Source organism: Marmota marmota, unplaced genomic scaffold (assembly GCF_001458135.2).
Source record: "Marmota marmota marmota unplaced genomic scaffold, marMar, whole genome shotgun sequence".
Taxonomy (NCBI): Eukaryota; Metazoa; Chordata; class Mammalia; order Rodentia; family Sciuridae; genus Marmota; species Marmota marmota.
Genome location: NW_025999853.1, coordinates 35,280,914 through 35,303,251, shown reverse-complemented (window position 1 = coordinate 35,303,251; position 22,338 = coordinate 35,280,914). Strand labels below are relative to the sequence as shown.

General features: G+C 33.1%; 1 protein-coding gene across 3 annotated transcripts in view; it reads left to right on the top strand.

The window, feature by feature from the left end:
- The window catches only part of Trhde (thyrotropin releasing hormone degrading enzyme), a 370,936-nt gene that overhangs the window by 202,720 nt on the left and 145,878 nt on the right, over nucleotides 1–22,338 (top strand). For all 3 annotated transcript variants that reach the window (XM_048804974.1, XM_015482991.2, XM_048804973.1), the window contains exon 6: nucleotides 16,630–16,767. In XM_048804974.1, coding sequence (XP_048660931.1) covers nucleotides 16,630–16,767 — 138 coding nt within the window. The remainder of the gene's footprint in view (nucleotides 1–16,629; nucleotides 16,768–22,338) is intronic.

Below are 22,338 nucleotides of genomic sequence, written 5' to 3'. Positions count from 1 at the left end.
GCTTCTATAATGAGGATCAATAAACGTAAGTGTGTGTGTGTTTTTTTATTAAGGGAATGGAATGTTAAAGAGCCTCCCATGGTAGGAACATTGGGCTGGGGATATAACTGAATGATAGAGGTCTTGCTTAGCATGCATAAGGCCCTGAGTTTCATCGCCAGCACTTCAAATGAATAAATAACTTAAAATTTATTTTACACTATACATTGATAAAATTGTACATTATTTTATATGTCGAATTATACGAAGTAACACATAGACAAAAATTTCCGACTGGAAATTCTCCCTAAATTTTTGTAAGAACCCTGGGATTCATGTGACTAGATGTCATCCATGTTAAATACTTCAAATATTTTAAATTATATTTCCTAAAATTTTAACAGATGTATAGTTGATTGTCTCTATCATAGGCAGGAACAAAATAGTAAAACTGAATTCTGCCATTAGACTGGTAATATGCTCTAACAAAAAGTGTTAGAATATAATTTTTTTGGAATAAAATCATTCTCAATTATTAAACTTATTTTTATTCAAAAAAGTTGAGGAAACTGTTGGATTAACTGAAATAACAGTTATTGAGTTAAATTTTTCTGGTTTAAGTGTAAAGACATTGCTTAATCATTCTAAATCATAATAAACATTCTGCTATTCAAAGAGACAAAAATAGAAAAGTAGAAAGAAAGTAATTTGGTCTAGGTACATATTTTACTTGTTTAGCTATTCATTTCCTAAGTCCATCTTTGATTTGATGTCAGTAGGCAAAAATTTTTTCACATACTTTTAAAAGTTATTTAATATGGATTCTAAAAATAGTTGGCATATTGGCATTATTGCTGGTTATTCCTTAAAAAAATCAAAATATATTTGTTTATGGGGCCAGAGATAAGCCATTTGAGAATTAAATAATGATTTTGAATCTTACTTTGTAAATACTTAATGGTAAGTAAATGTAAGTATCTATATTCTTGGTTTTCCATAGAGTTGTGTTTGTTTGTTAAGATCAAAGTCTTCATAGAGTATCTGACTCTTTGCAAGTAATCAGTTAGAAAGTGATCGATTGTTTTTAACTAGTTGATGATATTTTATTCTCAGATGACTCTCACCTATTGAATGTGAAAAATTTTAAAGGTTTCCTCGGGCTAGTACCAAGGGTTTGTGGTCTATTTGATCCTGCTCAGTAGCTTAAAAGTGACATTTACAGTGAGTGACTAGAAGGGCAGTAGAAGGAGTACTTTCTTAGGTCCCTTGGGGTCCCAGCCTTTAAAATGGATCTCTTCTTTGTGTTTCCCCTTTCCCCTTCTATCCTCCCCAGTCTGAAAGCATTTTTTTTTTTCAACTGAAAGCATAGACTTTTTTTTTAGAGGATATTTTTCTTTCCCATTGAAGAGGGAATGGGGAACTCTAGCTCCCTATTCTGGGAGAAAGGGCCACTTTTCCCTTAACATTATTGGTTAGAGCAGTTTTTGGTGTTGGTAGATAATGGACTTGTAGCAAAGACAAAGAAAGTACAAAGAAGCAAGAGCTGCAGTGAGAACAGCAGCTAATGCCATTAAAGGAAAGTGTCTGAAGTTTCATATCTGCACTCAGAAAAAGTGCAGGAGGAATCCTGATGTGTCCTGATGTGCCCTGATATCCTGCATCTTGAGGATTAGACTGGAACTCAAAGCGAGTACAAATTAGGATAATCCAAAAGCAATGAGCTGAGACTTGGATTCTAATCAAAATGAAGAGATATTAAGAATTTTTAGCGAGTAATCTTTGTTAAAACAGCAGCTGCATCTGTTACACTATCACATTAAAATTGCCCTCAGTGCAGCTAAAACAATAACAAATTGTGTTAATGTTTTCCTCCTTTGAGGACTAACTCTTGTACTTTCTAATAAAATATTTTTTGTTAGTGCCCCTTTAAGGGCATCTATTAGAAAGAAGAATAAGTTAGGTCAAACTATCATCTGTTAATTGTTGAAGTATATCAACTGATGTAGAAGTTAATGACACAAATACATTTTTAAATTTAAGCTATAAATGAAGAATATTGAATGCATTCATACTTTTGTAACTTTTTGTAATAAAAAAATAAGAGTCAAGACTGGTTTTTCAGTTGCTTTGGAAAAGGAATCTTTTAAGGAGCTTCAATGTTATCAAGACGTGCTAAGTCTCATTTTGGAAGAATAGCTGTCTTGCTAAGTCATGTATGTTTAGAAAGGGAAGAGAAAACATGAAAATTTATTAGTATTCATATATATTCACATATATTTCTATATTCAGGTAAGTATTTGGGATTTTTTTTTTAGTTGCATTACATCATCTTTTTTCCTATATTGGTTTTTAAAATTTAAAACACAACAGCAAATTGAAAATTTCGTACTTGTTCTTAACGGATGATTTTTTAAAAGCAAAGTCATTTTGTTTAGAAAGACATTGTTTCAGGATTTGTATACTTTAAACCAGAGATAAAAGATAAATGAGCATTCCCTGGGGAATAAAGCATTGCTTCTGAAGACTGTGTTTGGATTTGCATGGTGTCAAGGTCTTTCTACATTTCCTTAGGAATTTCAAATTTATAGGATTAGATGTTTTCGAAGAAGAAAACTACTAATGAATCTGAAGCCCAGCAATAATGCAGGGCTGTCCTTTATTGCAGGGGAAACCAGCTTATTCTTTCCCCCTTTAAATAAACGCTGTTTGTAAGCAGAATATTTCAGCTTGCTAAGAAATTGTCATATGTCACTTGATAAACCCCCAAATTTATAATGCCAAAAATTATACCAAAATGATAAAATGTTCTCTTTGGCATCTTTGTTCTCAAATATAATATTGGCCATAACAGATCACACTACTAGTTTATCTGTCCATTCCACTGCCCCTGGTAAAAATGTTATCTTCCCATAATATATGAATTGTGCAGCATCTGATATTATTCAGCATTTTCCCAGGTAAAGACGAATTTGCTTTGCAAAGCCCCTAACATGAACACAACCAAAGCTGGGGACTCCGAGGGCAACTCAAGAATAATTCATTAGTTTCTAAATTATTAATCATCCTTAACCAGACAGCTATATGTTTTAAAAGACATTAGAACACAACTCATTTCTAGGCAAGGAGTGACTGTCTCAGTCCATAACACTTTATGAGGCTTTTTCCCCCCTTTTCGTCAAGGTTACTGTAATACTGTTCAGATGTCACTAGACAAGAATGTCAGAAATGAAAGTTGTGAGTTCACGTGATCAAATGGAATCTTGCAAAAGAGCTTTCTGGGTAGAGAAAATATGAAAAGATAATCTTGAGATTGATGAAGCTATTGCCTCAGTTGCTCCTGGACCAGGGGTGATAATACAGCCCACGCAGCGTTTCCTGTGTATCAACAAGCACTTTACGTATGTTAACTCACAGTGAAAGAGAATTAAGACATTCTGCTGAGCACCTGGAGAGTGTACAGCTTCTCTATTGTCTTTTTTCTCGAGGCTAAGGAGTCTCATATTGACTAGACCACTATTCAGCCTACCATTCAGGCAGCTCTCCTCAGCCATGAATCCCAAAAAAACATTGTGGGCAGAACAGATTTTGACACTGAGCTGAATAACCTCCATGGATCCACCATTCACAAATTTAAGTAAGCCCCTTTTGAACAGTTTTATATCTTTGGCTTTTTGTCTCTTTCTGGGATTGATGAAATAAAATTCTAGTGATTGGAGTCTTATTTTTGTCAGTTTGTGTCATATTGGCCTTTAAAAATGAAGATATGTGGCAATGCTTTCTCTCCCTGGGAACCTGCTTCAGGAACACCTGTGTCCAATTAATTCCTTTAATCATTTTATTTTCTCTTCTCCAGATTTTATTTATAGTTCAGTGATGCAGTTCTTAAGTGCTGCTAACAGCCTACTAGCTCAATAATTTTGTATAAATTAGTTTGCTGTACTGCTACCGCTTTTTGCCTTTCAACTCATTCATACATTTCATTCATTCTATTTATCTCAGTCAAAGATTTAACAAGCACCCAAAATGAGCCATTTGTTGTGTTAATTTCTATGGAATAAACCTCATGGTAATATTAGTAGGGAACTGCTGTTATATCAGTTTTTTAAATACACTATATTTTATCTTTAATGTGATGGTTTCAGTATGGGAAAGTTTGGAATTTTTCTTTTCTTTTTTCTTTTGGCTTTAGCTGACCAACCATGCCCTGGTCAGCAGTTATTTTGTTTGTGAAGTAGCTAAAAAACACAAAGCCATGACCTTGTTAGAGTCTTTGTATTCATAGAGACATTTGGAAAATAAAATGTGGCCCAGTAAGTCTCAGAGGATTAGCCAAAGCATGGAATAATAAGGGCATTTAGCTATTAATTATCATTTTTATACTACATGGCTCAAATATGTTCTACAATGTTTGTACAGATTTACTTTGTTATAATAGCCATTCCCTTTATTCAGATGTTGACTATCTTTCTCCTCAGATAAATTCTGCTTTTAAGTCCTGCTTCATCCTCTAAACTACACAGGTGTGCTGGGAAGATAGGTATGCACTTTGAAAAGCAGATTTCTGTTCTTTTGTTGTAATGGGAGGGGTCTTAGTAGGATGGTGTGTTTTCATTTAAATATAATTTCATCTAAATAATATTTCTAAGTTGTTTAATGAAAGACAAACCAAATTTAGATGGATGGTCCAATGTCAAGTGGCTGCAACCTGATCCACTATTTATGAAGACAATTAAAAACTAAGAGAATCTCTTACACCCAGTTCGTTGCCCTGCTTGTAAGACAGCAAGGAGCTTTTCTTGAAACCTTTGATTTCTTTTGTGAGCTGACAGGTTATGGCACTTCCCAGGCTTGAAAATATTTGGCTTTTCACAACAAAATAATATTTTTCCATTTGTTGCTAAGTACTGTGCTTGTGACTTTTGTCCCAGTTATCTCCAGGGATTAATCTCTATTGACTTGTTCATTGTCAACTATTTAACATTTATTGGATGTCCATTTTTTGCTAGTTTTTCTGTTAGGGATGGGGACCACTTAGATGAGGACAAAATACCCATGCCCTCGAAGCCCATCAGATCCATTTACCAATTTAGTTTGATTGTTTTTATCAGAATAATGTCACTTTTAGTTTTCCCAGAATGAAGCTCAACTCCTCTTTTCTACTCATCCCGAGAGTTAATTTTTTGGCTTTCTGTTGCTTAATAGCTGTGTAATTTTTCACTCCATTGTCAAATATGCCTGAAATACTCATGCTGCCACTGTTGGAGGGTAGTTTTAAGAATCAAAGAAATTTCATTTTTTTTCTATCATTTTTGCCAGTATTAGTGTTACTGTTAGATACTTAAGTGTAATGGTATTATTTTAAAAGTTCAACTATTGTCTTCCAATGAAGCATATTGTGAGTCATATATTAAAAAATCAGTGAGAGCAACCAAATTGCTTTCCCATGGTACTTCTGGAGATACCTATTTCCTTTCTGAATGAGTTTGGGATGTTAATACTTAAACACTTTTGCACGTTATAAATGGATTGCTAATGCTGAATTTTGTTGCACTATTCTAAATAGTGAAGGTTTTCCCTGATAATTATACAAACATTTTATTATTTAACATTATTATAGTTTACTTTGAATGCAGTAATATAGAGTGTCCAAATTGGTTAACTTTCTTGTCCTTCAGTGCTCCATATGACCTGGAGAGGTCTTTCTATATGGTTTAGTAAATCTTTCAAATTAAAAAAAAAAAACAACGCTTCTTATCTTCATTGGAAAGATAAAGATGATCTGACAAGTGTAAAGTTTTTACCAGATTAGTTTGTTTGATGAACTGACCATCTGTATGACTAAATATCAAAGCTAAATTATAAAAACAAATGTGATATTTAATGGAATCCATTCATCAACTTAATAAGAATTTTGTTACAGAATTAAGGTCATTTGAATTATTATTTATTTCACAAATTCAAATAACATACAGTGAATTAGCCACTTGAAGCCATGTTAATAACTTTTGGGAGTTGATTAGTTCATCCTTGGAATTCTTCCAGACCTGAATGTTATGAGAGTTTCCATTAGAATTTAAAAAATAAAATCTGTTTGAAATTATTAGTCAATATGCATTTTAAACTCCTCTGAATTACATCATCAGTCAAGTATTAAAGGAGTCTATTATTTGTGTCTTTAAATATTGGAGACTCCTTGTGATGGATGTGAGAAATAAATGTGTATCTTTTAAAATTTTGATTGGCAAATTTGACTTTATTAAAATGTCTTATTAACTTGTCAAAAAGTTAAGCAGAGCAATAGAGGAAATTGTTCTTATTGCCAAAGCAGAGAGAGGGTTATTGAAAAGATAAAAGCAGTTTTATCTCACAGAAACTTACCATCTATGGGTAGGATCCTGATTCTGTGGAAAAGCAGGAATCAGTTCATGGTAGCTAGTAAAGGAGAAGAAGATAGTCACCTTCTCTGGATGGAAGGCTGCATCAGGCTAAGGACTATTATCTCACATCATTCTTCAGCAGTCAACCCAAAGTGTAACATATATTAATTGTTAAGTATTAAGTATCTGGCCCCAAATTAACAAACATTATGAAACAAAAGTTACCAGATCATTTATGAAATATTATAATAGTTTCTGTGTTGATATTGGGAATTCATTCATTGAAGTAAAAAGTATCTTGAGATTAGAAGTAGATTATATTAGAAATTAAGACATTGGTTGATAAAGGGATAGAGGAACTAATCATAATAAGTGAAATAAGGCAGACTCAGAAAATTAAGGATTGGATATTTTCTCATATGCAGAGGCTAGAATAAAATAATGAAAATAAAGGCAGAGTGGGTATCCCATGAAAGTAGGCAGTCAGTGCAATGGAGGAAGGGGACAGAGGGGGAATGAGGAGGGATGAGAAAGGGGGGACTGTGGAATGAAATTGACCCTAAATTATGCTATGTATATATATGAATAAACCACGTTGGATTTCACCTTTATGTATAACTGTAAAGCACCAATTGAAAAAAAAATAAGTAGAAAGAAAACGAGTAGAGTAGAAGAAGGAGAACAGAGGGAGGGAGAATTGGAGGGAAAGAGAAAGTACTGGGGATTGAAATAGAGCAAATTATATTCCACGCATGTATGATTATGTAAAAATAAACCCCACTAGTATCTATAACTATAATACACTAATGAAAACATTAAAAGGAAATGGATTATATTAGAAATTAGGGTAGAAATATATGAAACTACATTGGAGAAGTGAAAGAAAATACAGGGAAAGATGTTAAGAAATCTACAAATATAAAGAGAAGCGAAATGACTTGCATGTTTTAAGTAGTTTATATGAAAGCACATGGTATATATGGATATTTACAATAATTTTTTTATTTTTTTATCTTTTATTGATTCTATGTATTTATTTGTTTTATATAAACAACATCAGTGGAATGCATTACAATTCTTATTACACATATAGAACACAATTTTTCATATCTCTGTATATGAAGTATGTTCATGCCAATTTATGCCTTTATACATGTACTTTTTTGCATTACAATTTTTAATACACATATACACCACAATTTTTCATATCTCTGTTTGTATAGAAAATGTGTTGACACCCAATTCAAGTCTTCATACATGTACTTTGTATAGTGATATCCATCACATTCCATCATCCTTGCTAATCTCCTGCCCTCTCCCTGTCCCGCCCACCCGTCTTCCCTATCTAGAATTAATTTAATGCTAAGTGAAGTTAGCCAATCCCAAAAAAACAAATGTTGAATGTTTTCTTGACATAAGGAGGTTGACTTCTAGTGGGGTAGGGAGGGAGAGTATGGGAGGATTAGATTATTTACAACAATTTTATGGGGCTACTAGAATCAGCATGAGCTACATAATTAGACAACCTGTTTGTGATTATGACTGTGATTGACATGTTGAGTGCATTCATGATTATTCTGTAAGAGCCAGGATTACCATAATTAATGAAAATATGAGTGACAGTAACTTCAACCACGTCAGTGTTGCCATATCTTTAAGGTTCTTGATTCAGTCTGCACAGGGTTCATAATGTTGTTGTATGTAGTGCAGTATGCTTTGTGTTCCATCTTAGCATTTTCTCTTGACTTGTCACATCTTGGATAATATGTGACATGACACATTCAGCTTGGATATTAAAAACACAACATCAGGCAGAAGAAGGATGAGTCCCTGAAGAGACTCACAGTTTAACCCACTTTCTCTAAGTTATGATTGATGAGAGTATCTTGGCTCTACAAAGATACGTGCAGGGGTTATCTAGGATTATGAGGCTTATAAAATCATCCAAGATATTCTTATAGAAATATAATTGCCTTTTAGTTTATGCATTGATTAAGGTTTCTTAGAGAACTTGTGGTTTGGCAGTGGATGACAAATGGTGATAGTTGAAAGAAGTAAGAACATATGGTACACATTAGTTCAGTTACTTAGTTCAAGTTTTCTGAACTCAGGAATAAAGTTGTATCAATAGAGATCTGGCTGGTACCTGGAGGCTTGTGTTTATGTAACACCTTCTGTGAAAGGTTATGTAAATAAAAACAGAGGTAAACTTTTCAGTTCAGCACTTGTTTCATTGTAGACATTCATGGTGATTCCTTTTAAAATTGTTCTTCAGTGCCTACTATGTATATGTATTTTTGCACAAGCTTGACTTTAATTTGTTAATGAACTATTTTAACAAGCTACACATGGAAATCATTATTAATGTCTTGGGCATGTGTATTTTAAACATGACATTTTGAAACATTAATTTTGAAGCATATTGCTATATGAAAGCATATGTTTTTACTCTTATTTCTTCTATTGGTATGATTTAGTTGTATATAAAATATTAACTACTCAGTCAAATGATGATATAATTTTTTGCCAGTAAATCTAGCTACATTTCACCTGGAAAGCTTAAAATACTTTGGGGCATTTTAGAACTTTGTAAAAAGTAGGCAGATGATATAAAATTTGTAGAATAAAGTTCGTTTAATATTGTAGGGAATTTGAAGTATAATTTCTAATTTTCATAAATATTGCCTTCCATTATAGGATTACAAAATTTGAAAATTTCAGCTTCACAGTGCTACCATTTCACATAAATAAAGCCTTGTGGATATTATCCTCCAATATATTTACTTTTGTTGTTTGAATTCTTGATCATATTCATCTGCTTTAACCTGTCATGATTTGAATAGTTCAGGAGAAACAAGAATAAAATTCTAGCTATGCCATTCTAGGCATACCTGTATCCCTTGTTCTAGCCTCCTATCAGCAAAGGGGTTCAGTCTAGAGTGGATTCATGTGACATTTTGTTTAGCACATAGAATTTTAAAGGCCTTTATCACATGATAGTATAGGTTTTTAGACAGATAAAATGCAAGTGACATATCTTACTTCTCTTTATGATGGATGGCTAATGGACACTGAAATCATGTTAATCTCTACTCCCATAGTTCTATTGAAGTTAATATCCACCATCACGTGGCATTAATGAGTGGATCACATATGTTGTCCACACTGTCAAGGAGCTACTTATATATAAGCATTGTGTCTCAGTTGTGTTTCCCTGGGATCTAACACAGGATTCCCATATATGAAATAGGTAACAAACAGATGGAATTAGATTGGATTGTTCAATTTATTTCAGTCAGACATTTGTACTGGTTTGGGTTCAAAGATTAGAAAAATCTTTGTCTGTTCAAGAGAATATTGTGAACATAAAACTATATTAAGACATTACTTTACATAAATGAATGAAAATACTGAAAAAAATCCTTGCATCTGTTTGGATACATTTATGCATATCTTAATATAAGTCTGTACCTGCATCTGTATTTATGTTTATATTCATATTTAATTTATACATCTTGGGATTCCAAAGTAAGTGCTCTGTCTGTTCACCATTGGTCACCACAAAATTGAACTCAATTTTAGAGAAGTAATTAGTGTGTTATTTTGTGATCACAAAGATTTAGGCCACATTGTGTACTATTTGTTCACAATTATACAATATTGTCCCATTTCTCTGTCTCTGGTTGCTCATCACTGCCTGTCCCCTTTATCATTATTTATTCAGACTTACTCTCCGAGTGCAGGTCTGATGATCTCACTTCCTCACTCCAGCTTCTTAACTTGTCATCAGTCTTTGATGCTTTTGTTCTTGTCTGTCTCCCTCTGTGATCATCGCTAGTAATTCATTCTCTGCTTTTTGCCACACAGAACTCTGTAGGCCCCCTAAGAAACCATGCTGAAAGGTCTCCACGACATTTCCCACTTTTCCCCCTCTGTCCAAAATATCCTTTTCTGCCATTTCTTTCTCAAAAACTCAAATCAACCTTAAAATTCAATTTAAACTATCACCTCAAAAGCTTTTCCTGCCCTCCCTCAGGCAGAACAAATCATAGCCCTCTGGGTGTAGTCACACTATATCCTGAACCTGCTTCTCTTTTTATATATAGCAGCTCATGTTTTAATATTTGCTTTCATCTTTGTCTCTCCTTCTCCAATTCTGAAGTCTTGGAATGTAGGACCCTTGCCTGTATCTCTCTGTCCTCAGAACTAGGCATGTCATCTGGGACATAGCAGGAGCTTAATAACTGTATGCAGAACTAATCCACTTATTTAATCTTCACAGCCACATATGTTTACAAATGAGGGTGCTGAGGTCTGAGATGACCTTGCTCAAGGTCATCTTCTAGTGAGTGGCAGGTATATTTCTTCCAGTCAAGGGATGTTTCATCAGGGTTGCAGCAGTGTGCCTGTCTTGTCTCCTAGGAATACCAGAAGGGCTGTTTATGTTCAGATCCATCCTCCTAGAAAATTAACTGAGTCCTGTGACTGCTCTGATGTAACCCAGGTCCGCCTTGGGATATTTTTCCTACTTTCTCCATGCCCGGGAAGACTTCACCATTACTTGAATTGGTTCAGTCTTGGCTCTCATCCTCCTTGTCTCTGGTTTGATGTATCTGTCTTTGATCTTGATTCACATTACTCTCTGCCTTATTTTTGTCGTTCTTTTCTGATGACACAAAATATCTGCTTGGTATTGCTATTCACTGAAACCAGTCAGCCTTCCTATAGGAACATGTCCACATCTCTATCCATACTCCTCATCTTTTAACCCCTCAGATGGATTGCTTCAGGCAGAAGCCATCATGCGACATCAGAGAATATAACTTCTCAGATTTATTTAATGATGTGATAAGAATGCTTAACTTCCTTCACATATACTGTTATATGCTGATATATGAAATGCCAAAATTATAAACATGATTTTTTAAGAAGTCTCCTTCTGAGACTTCATTTATATTTCCATACAAATGCTTATGCATTGCCAAAGGAGGTTTAAAACTTGTCTCTTACCTTAAACCCAAGCTTTTACTTCCAGTTGTCCATAGCACATCCGTTTTTGCACATTTGCTGTCACTTTCCTTGCAGCATGTCTAAAACTGATTTTTTAGCTTGTCCACCAAATCACACCTTTTCCACTCCCCCATTTTCTGTCAATATTTCCCCACCTTTTAAATTTAAAATTCCATCAACTCTAAAAGCCATATAGTTATTTCTCAGTATTTCCTCCCCATGAAGCCAAGGGACCAAGACAAAAAGCATAGACTTGTTGATCTCTCAGATCCAGCTGTCATTCAGCAACACCTTATTTTAATACACCAACACCATAATCCCTCAGTACAATAGTCACTTCCTGTCTCCTGGCTCTGCATACATCAAGCCATCCTGTACAACACAGATAAGGCAAATTTCCTAAGATACTACTTTCATTATGTCATTATGCTTGCTACTGCCCATTTATTAAGACCAAGCTCTTCAACCTGATAATTGAGGATTCAAACAGAGTGGCTGTTTTTGCATGTTTCCTCTGTCTTGGATGTGCCCTTTTATAGCTGCTTCCTCCATTCATCTGAGTAAACCCTCATCCTTCAACAGTTCACTTTAATGTCACCTCCTCTGTGAAGCCTTTCTGAACTAATTAATCATTTCCTCCTCTGTGTTTTGTAGCATCCATCATATTCTAATACAGTTTGCTATTTATCAGTCTTTATCTTCTATTCTTGAGATCTTTAAGGTTACGAACTAGGTTGTAGTCATATATTTATTCCCCAGTGTAGCACCATATCTGGAATATAATAAGAATTTTATATATATTTATATTTATACTAGTTGTTGAATGTTCACCATAAATATATTACTATCATATTATATGTTATAATATGATAATTATAATATATGTTATATATATAAAATGAGTAAATGAAATAATGGCTTTATGATATTCATTATCAACTCTGCATATTTACTCTCATTTTCTTTATTTTTCCAAAATGCCTTTAAGCATTTCTCCAAAAATGCAAATGGAGTATTTTTTTTGAAAAAAGTTGAAAACAAACTGATACATTTGATATTATTGTAAGTGGGTAAATGAAAACACATATGAAACAACACTATCCTGTGTGTATGTTAAGGTGGTAGGTTACTGTTAATATTGAACTACTTTTATTTATTTTGTTGTTGTTGTTGTTATTATTATTATTAATTATTATTACTGGTCTTAATATTGGTTATTGAATCCAGGGCACTTTACCACTGAACTACAATCCCTTTTGTTCTTATTATTTTAATTTTGAGACAAGGTCTCTCTGAGCCTGGCCTGGAACTTGTGATCCTCTTGTCTCAGCCTCCAGAGTTGCTGGTGTTACAGGCATGTGCCACCATGCCTAGCTGGATCTCTTTCAAACAGATTTTAAGGTTATTTATTTTGTTTTACTGTGCTAATTTTTGAAAGTGGTAGATCACTGATCAGGATGACCTTAAAATTTGGAGTTAAGAGTCAGATGGCAATATCAAGAATGCAATAATAAATGTTGGCAAGATTGTGGGGGAAAAAGAGCACTCATACATTATTGGTGGGACTGCAAATTGGTGCCAACACTCTGGAAAACACTATGGATGTTCCTGAAAAAATGAGGAATGGAACCATCATATGACCCAGTGATTCCACTCCTCAATGTATACCCAGAAGATCTAAAACCAGCATGCTATAGCGATGCAGTCACTTCAGTGTTGATAGCAGCACAATTCAAAGTAGCCAAGCTATGGAACCAAACTAGGTATTACTCTATAGATGAATGGAAAAAGAAAATGTGATATACACACACAATGGAGTTTTACTCAGCAATAAAGAATGAAATTATGGCGTTTGCCAATAAATGGATAGAACTTGAGACCATCAGGGTAAGTGAAATAAGCCAGTCCCCAAAAGTCAAAGGTTAAATATTTTCTTTGATATGTGGAAGCTAGACCAAAAAGGAAGGAAAAAAAAAAAGTAAAGGTGATAGGGGGTGGGATTCCATGAAATAGAAGAGAGGTCAGTACAGGAGGATGGGGATTGAGGGGGAGGGAGGAATGATAAGAAAAGAGAAGAATGGTGAAATGAATCTCACCAAACTTTCCTATTCACAAGTGAATCCCACTTTCATGTATATCCACAAGGCACTAATTAAAAAAAAAAAAACCACTATAAATAAATAGCAGAAAGATCAGTAGATTAGAGGAAGGGGAATGGGGGAGGGAGAATGGAAGAGAAAAAGGAAGTACTGAGGACTGAATTAGAGCAAATTCGATTCTATGCTTGTCTAATTCTGTTGAAAAGAACCTTAATATTATGTATAATTAAAAGGAACTAATAAAAAGTGAAAATACACACACACACACACACACACACACACGCACGCACACCATACCACACACTAAACTTCAAAGTTCCTTCAAGGGTCAGATCAAATTCTACCTCTTCCAATAAACTGTCCATAAGTAATTCTATTTAGAGTATTGTGTTTCTGAAAATCCCTTTAGCACTTCTAGTCCATGTGAGAAAACTATTATTTCACTCTCTGTGGCCAACTGTTTTGTTTTATCTCTTCTCTAACATTGGAGCTAGGATTTCTTTTCCTTCATTTTTAGACTCTTAAAGTTCCTGATAAACAGTAGGTAATTAATCAATACTTGGTAGTTTTTGCACTGCTTGATTTTGATGATGATGAGGTTTGTAGCCCAGGACTGACAAGCTAAGATCATCTCTTATTTTATAGGGAAGCAGGTTTTTATAAAAAAATTAGTACCTTCACTCCTGGAAGCTCTTTGTAGTTCTGTTAAATTGGGCTTGCCTCTGGCTAGAATTTTCTTTTTTTCCTTCTCAATTTAAGTATTCTGTCTTCTGTGCTTTGTGAGTGCTTCCAGTCCCTCTGCCCCGCCAAACTCTTTATGCATGTTAGCATTTCTCTATTATGCACTACCATTTCTCCCCAGCAAGGTAGAAGATGGATGTTTTACTAATGACTTAACCCTACTAAAGTTAAAATCTATTTATTGAAATTCTATTAACTAAAGATCGTAGACAGCACAACGAAAATGAAAAAAAAAAAAGAAATTTTATTAGCTAGGCAAAGGTTTGTTTTACCCAGAAAGAAGCATGAAACAATATTTTATATATAATTTGTATCTCCTTTAACAAGTTTTCTCTTTGAAATTTAGTTTAGATTTCATCTTTAAGATCATATAGCCATTTATTTTATACCACTTAAAACTCATATCCATAGCAAATCAAAGATATACTTATTAAGTTTTAATATTGGTCAACATGTATTTATTGTTGCTAAATATTAAAAATTAAGATTCCAATAAAGCATCATTTTGCATTTGGTTTTAGATTAGAAATTTGAGTGACATGAATCAGGCAATTACTATTTAAAGAGCTGAATATTATTTTAACTTTAGAATGGAATCACACCTTTAATTGGTACTTTAGAAACCAAAGTATTCATTGGTCAAGTTGAAGTATCATTACCCATTTCATGATTTTCCCTCTAATTCTAATAAGAGATAGTTTTAAGATGTATTTTAAAATTGAATGAGTAACTGGATTGGACAACCACTTAAAAATAACATTTAAATTTTCATTTTGGAATTGTTACATGCTTTGCCCTTATTGGCTAAGTCCAGGCTGTTTGTATAAGATCTTAATGTTGCTTTTTAGCGGACTTAAAATAAACATTGTATACATCAATCATAGTAATTTAAAAAATTTAAATCATTGGGTCCAATTCTTCTTTCCTTAATTTGTCTTGAGTGAGGAAATAATTCAAGAAGAAATCCATACATGCCGTGTCATGTTTGTCACTTAACTCAGGCTAAGCTTGACCTTGTCACTGTGGCCTCCTGGGGTCTGGAGCAGCCCTCTGGGTCTCAGAATATGGTTTGGTTCTATCATTGTAAACTCTTTGATGGAGCATAGACTATTGCTGAGAAATTCTTAGAACAAAAGAAGGCTGAAAAAATTAGATATATGGGCAATAGAAAATTAAAAATCTGAGCTACTAGAAAATAAGCCTTTCAAAAGAGAGTTGGCTAATTAATTAAATTATTACTTAAAAATACTAAATCATTGAGCAAGTAAAGATGAACAAAAAATGTTTCTTTTGAGCCAGACTAACTGTTCTTTCCTTAACCTGTTCATTCTCTGCTTCCATTTCTTTAAGTTCAGGATTGGTGTACTCTCAGCTTGAAATTACAACTCACTCCTAAATAACATGCTGTTTATCTGCTATCTCAAAACTAGGAGGCTTCAGGAATCAGTTCAGAATTAGGTCCAGCAATTTAAGCACTGGAGTCTTTAATCTCTGTAATGATACTCCTCAGGTCCCAACTAGCTAGGGGCTATTTAGCCCTTATTATCTCCTGCAACTTCTTTTTTCTTTCCCTCCTCCATCAATGAAGGCAGGAGGCCAGGAAGACTAATGGAGCCAGCATATTTATTAACAAAACTCAAGGTGTTTCTTTAAAACCAACTTTCTTAAAACAAAACAACAAAGAGGTATCTTCTCTTTACAGTTTATTTCTCACTTAAAAATCTGATTTTATTAGAGCAAATACTAATAGGTCAAGTTGCAGAGAATAGAAGTCTTACGATTTTGTCTGTTTTCACTACTTCATCATAATGGATTATTGATACTTATTGATTTCCACTTTATGTCCATTATTCTGAATTCAGATATACATTAACAGGTATTATAGTTTGATGTCAATAGTGCCTTTTATCATGTGGTGTCCTGAATTTCTTTCAGAGACCAATGTGTGTAGTGGGAGTGAGTAGTAGGTAGAGAATGAGCTGTTTGTTCTGATGGGACTAGAAATAAATGATCTAAATGGCAAAATGTGTTTTTATATTGAACTTACCTAAGAAGGTTATTTATGGCTGGAATTATAATCTTGACCCAGTAGAATGCACAAAAAGCCTGTATCATATCATTTTCATATGTGTGAACTTTCCAAATTTGCTTTAACCACTGATAAATTCCCAGTCCACTGTTTCTATCTCTTAAGGGCATATCGTAGTCCATTGATTTTATTTCATGTTATGCTCAAATCATCCACCTTTGTTTTAAAGTACCTTAAGGGCAGTGTTTTATTTACTGAGTTCCTTTTAGATTTGAGTCTTACCATGTAAGACTGATGAGCATCATCAATTAAATGACACACTCTGTCCATGTTGTCTCGTAATCTGTCATAAACATGAATCACCTATGATATTGTTCCATCTACTGTATTGCAGGAAAAACAGAGGTTTCTGACAGATGTTCTGCATGAAGTGATGCTGCTTGATGGTTTGGCCAGTTCCCATCCTGTATCCCAGGAAGTGCTACGGGCAACAGATATTGACAGGGTGTTTGACTGGATCGCATATAAAAAGGTGGGAATAGATAAGACCCAGGTGCCAATTGGATATTTCATTATTTGGGTAGCCAAACTATTTCATGCTAGATGTATTATATATTTTTTCTTCTTCCTTGCAGAAAGAAATGGATTGTGATTTAGTAAACACAGAGTCACTAGGTTCGTGTCATTTTATGAGTTAGGGCTTTCCTTGAAAAATTAGGAAAATGGAGAAGAATGTTTGCCAAATAATGCACAGAAATATTGGTAGTATTAATGCCTAAATATTTGGAGACTGAGTATGAAAATTGCTGTGCAAATGGTGTTATGTAAATGTCAGTTTTTATTATTATTAATAAGAGAATTGACCTGTCTAGTGACAACGTGCCGTTCATCAATGCCCCTTAAATACTTATTTATTTTGATTGAGTGATGCAAATGGATATAGGCAGTGCCATGACTCGTGCATTTCATACATATTACTTAAGGGATATTTTGGGAATTAAGCTTGATTCCTGAATAATATTGTGTAATAAATTAACTTTTGAAGACTAGACTTAGAATGCCTAAAATGAAATTTGGACCATTAACTAGATGTAAAATTAAGGCACTCTATATTTTTTACCACTATTGCTTTGATTAGGATTTCCCCTCATATGTCTATCCCTGTTATTCCAATTTTAAGATGAGGATGTGCATCTCTTACTAGCTACTTAGTAGTTAAAATACAGCTAAAATCTGCTGTCATCTTTAGTGTAGACTACATCTATTGGAATTTGCAATGTTCTTTTATTGATTCAATAATGTTTTAAGGTTTTTGAAAAACATTACTATTATTTTTTTGTATAAAATATATTTGCATTTGATAACTAGAGGTAGAACAATAATTTACAAAAGTCCTTAGTATGGTAATTTGGATATTTGATTTTGTACTCTAATAATGACTGTCTCAATGATTATTCATTAGTGATATAGGTTATAATATACAAATTGTATTGTTAGAATATATCCTTTTAAGTCATGGATCATTGCATTAGCTCAAAGAGGGTATTTTTCACATTGTATAAAAAATGTATATATGAGAATAATCTTAGGTTAATACCACTGGAAATATAGTTCTTAGTGTATGTTACCAAGTGATTCTAGAATTCACCCATTTTCTTTTTTGAGTACGAGGGATTGAACTCAGGGGCATTCAAACACTGAGCCACACCTCAAGCCCTTTTTTATATTTCATTTAGAGACAGGGTCTCACTGAGTTGCTTAGCACCTCGCTGTTGCTGAGGCTGGCTTTGAAGTTGTGTTCTTCCTGCTTCAGCCTCCCCAGCTGCTGGGATTACAAGTGTGAGCTACTGTGCCCACTCACCCGTTTTCAATTAAGACTTCTTAATAAAAAAATTTATTTTTCTAAACCGGTATGTCAGAGTCTAATTTAAATAAAATAGCCTGTATATGTTTAAAAGGTACAATATGCTATTTTTGGACATGTTTACACGGAGAAAATATCTCCACAATCAAGTTAGACACATGTCCACCACTATGAAATGTTTTTCTCATGCCCTTTTTTAATCCTTCCTCCTGTCTCTCCTCCTTTAATCTTTTTTACTATAATTGGTTGTCATTTTCTCAAACTTTATATAAATGAAGTCATAAAATGTTTATTCTTTTTTATTTTCCTATTTTCACTAAGCATGATTATTTCAAGATACATTGCATGTTGTAGAATATATAGGTATAAAACATTTTGTTTATTATTCACTTAGACATTTGAGTTGTTCCAGTTTTTGGCTATTGCACATGTTACTTCTGTGAACATGTATAAGTGCTTATATGTGCCTTTGCTTTTATTTGCTGTTGATAAATACTTACAAGTGAGACATCCAGATCACCTGATGGATATGTTTAATTTTTGAAGACACTGCTGAACTGTTTTCCAAGGTAGTTTTAAAAAGTTACTATCACATATTCTAACTAAAAGTGAATCACAGTCCAGTTTCTCCATATCCTCACCTATAGCCACTGGGTATAATTGAGTCTTTCAATTTTAGATGATCTAGTGTTATCTCATTGTGGTCAGAATTACATATTTACAATGAGAAAAGCTATTAAACTTTTTTATTTGTGTATAATAAAACATCAGTTTTGAATCCTTTACCATTTAAAAAGAATTTAGTTATTTTGTATTGAGTTTTAACTATTCTTTATATATTCTGAGTACATGTCCTTTATCTGTAGCTTTATGATTTGCAAATTTTTTTCTCAATTTGTAATCTTCCTTTATTTTTATAACAATATCTTTCCAGAAGTAAAAGGTTTTAGTTTTCATGAAACCCTATATCATATTTCTTTAATTGGTATTCTAAATCATCATTGTATAATTCAAAACCATGAAAATTTTTCTTTTTTTCTTCTCCTCTAAGTTTTATTGTACAAGGTTTACTTTTAGATCTAGGATAAATGTTGAATTAATATTTGTATGCTGAGAGAGAAATTTAACCCTTGAAATATATTCTTTTCTTACCAAATTGCCTTTGTATACTTGTTGAGAATCAATGAATTATAGGTATGTGGGTTTATTTCTGGACTATTCTGTTCTATTGATATATTTGTTTATCTGGGGCTACAATATCACACAGTCTTGATTATTGTAGTTTTATAATGAATTGTGAAATAAGGTAATGTTAGTGTTCTTTTTTTTCTTATTATCTTTCTTCTAACGTTGTTAAGTTATGTTTGGTCTACAGCATTTTCACGTGGAATAAATCTATCAGTTTCTGTAGAAATTACACTGAAATTGCAGGAACTGAATTGTATTTATAAAATAATTTGGTGGAAATGACATCTTTATTTTTTCCTTTTTGTTGTACCAGGAATTGAACCCAGAAGCACTTAACCATTAAGTCGCATCCTCACTCCTTTCTATTTTGAGACAGGATTTCACTAAGTTGTATAGGGTCTTGCTAAGTTGATGAGGCAGGCTTTGAGCTAGTGATCCTACTGCCATTGGGATTATAGGCATATGCCACCATGCCTGGCAGAACTGACATCTTAATAATACTGATTTACTCATGAATAGAAAATCCATTACTCCATTCATTTAGATCCTCTATTTTCTTTCAGCAATGTAGTTTTTAGTGATTATTTACATATATATTACTTACTGATTTTATATATACATGTGTATACATTAGATTTGTCCCTAAGTATTTCACAGTTTTAGCCTATTGCATGTAGCATTATTTTTAAGTTCCCATTTCTGATGATTTTTTGCTGCACTACATGGGAATAATTCATTTTTTGTATTCATCTAGTACAATGTTAAAGTTATTAGAGCATATATCCTGTACTTTAACAGGTATGAATGTCACTAAACTTCTATAAATTTCTTTTATAATGTTGAAAATATCTATTCCTACATTGTTAAGCATCCTAATCAGAAATGGATGTTAATTTAACCAGAGTGATTTCTATATCTATCAAGAAGGTTATGTGGATGTGTATGTGTGTGTGTGTATTTGTTTTTGTTTTAGTTTGTTAACATGGTGAATTATACTGATTGATTTTTGAATATTAGCCAATCCATGTGTTGCTGAGACAAATAGCATTTAGCTATAAAGTATTATTCTTTTTATAAATTGTTAGAATCCATTTGCTAAAACATATTTAGATTTTTGTTCATTTTTGTTCATGAGGAAAATTGGTGTGTAGTTTTCCTTCTCATGATATATTCACTTTTTTATTCCTGTAATGCTAACATCATACAATAGGAACTCATCTCTTTTTCAGTTTTCTAGAAATAATTCTTGTATCTCTTTAAAAGTGTTTGGTAGAATTTAACAGGACATCAATGTAGACCAGGAATTTCATTCATGAAAGCCATTTAACTAATAGTTTAATTTCATTAATGTATAGTAGGTCTTTCAGATTCTTCTTATTGTTGTTGTTGTTGTTATTATTATTATTATTATTATTATTTTATTAGGTGTACTGGAAATTGATGCAGGGCCTTGCATGTGCTGGGCAAGTTCTCTACCACTGAGCTATATTCCCAGCCCTTAATTTATTCTTAAGTAATTTATTCTTATTTTAGGGACTTGACCCATTTCATTTCAGTTGTTCAGTTTATTGACATAAAACTGTACATAGTATATTCCCTTGTTATCCCTTTAGTAGCCATACAATCTTTAATGATGTAACCTCTTTCATTCTATTTGTAGTTTGTGTCTTATACCATTTCTTCCTGATTTATCTAGCTAGAAATTTATAAATATTATTGATCTTCTCAAAGAGCATGTTTTTGTGTCATTGATTTTTCCTCTCTTGTTTTCCATTTCATAGATTTTCCCCTCTAATAATTATTTCCTTTTTCTATATACTTTGATTTTAACTTGTTCTTCTCTCCTTTTTTTTTTTTTCTGGTTTCTTAAGGTACAAGCTGAGGTCATTAATGTGAGATTTATTTTTTCTATTCTAGTGCTGGGATTCATTCTATCCTAAATTCACTGCCTAGGGAATCTTCAGAAGTTTAATATTTTGAGTTTTCATTTTAATTCATTCAAGATACTTTGTAATTTCCTATTTAATGTTTTCCTTTGCCCCATGGGTTACTCTTAGTGTATTATCTAATTTCCAAATTGAATATTTTTCAGAGAAGTTTCTATTATTCGTTTTGTGGTCAGCAATTCACTGTATGAATTGAATCTTAAGATTTATCAAGGTTTGTTTTATGGCCCAGAAATTGGTATGGTAGTATGCACTTCAAAAGAGCTATGTATTCTAACTGGTATTGGCTGGAGTGTTCTATAAATGCCAATTAGGCCAAGTCAGTTATGGAGCTGTTCAAGTTTTTCATATCCTTATTGATTTTCTGTCTGCTTGTTCATCACGGCTTCTTGATGAGCATTCATTGTTTGGATTCACTCCTTTCATAGTACAAAATCAAACATCTGAAGATATAGATAAAAATAGTGGTTCATTTTCCTGCTAATATATATATATATAAAAGTTAATCTTGAAGTATGACTGGAAAAATGAAGATTAGAACATTTAAACTGAAATCCCAGAGGCTTTTTATTGATAATCTCAGTATTAGGTCTTGACATATACTCAGTGTCTTAGTCTAGTTCTTCAATTCAGCTTCATTCAGACTCTTCCTATCAGAAAGCTACTGTGTGGGTAATATGCAATGATCAATTTAACTTTCAGGTGAGATGAGTCCACCATGTCACCCTGGGATGTAAGAGAAGTAATACAGTTGATTCTGTGGCCACAAATAATAATGGTTAACACTTATTGAATGTTAGACACTGTCAAAATTTTATATTTATTATTTTATTTCTTATATGGAGCCTTATTACCACAATTTTCATTCTAAAGATAAGCAGTTTGAGTTATGGTCAATGCAGGTATGTTCCTCTGGAGATCTGGTCGCAGAGCCAACATTCTTTTTTTTTTTTTTAATTTTTTATTGTGGGTTGTTCAAAACATTACAAATTTCTTGACATATCATATTCCACACTTTGATTCAAGTGGGTTATGAACTCCCACCTTCACCCCATACACAGATTGCAGAATCACATCAGTTACACATCCATTGATTTACATATTG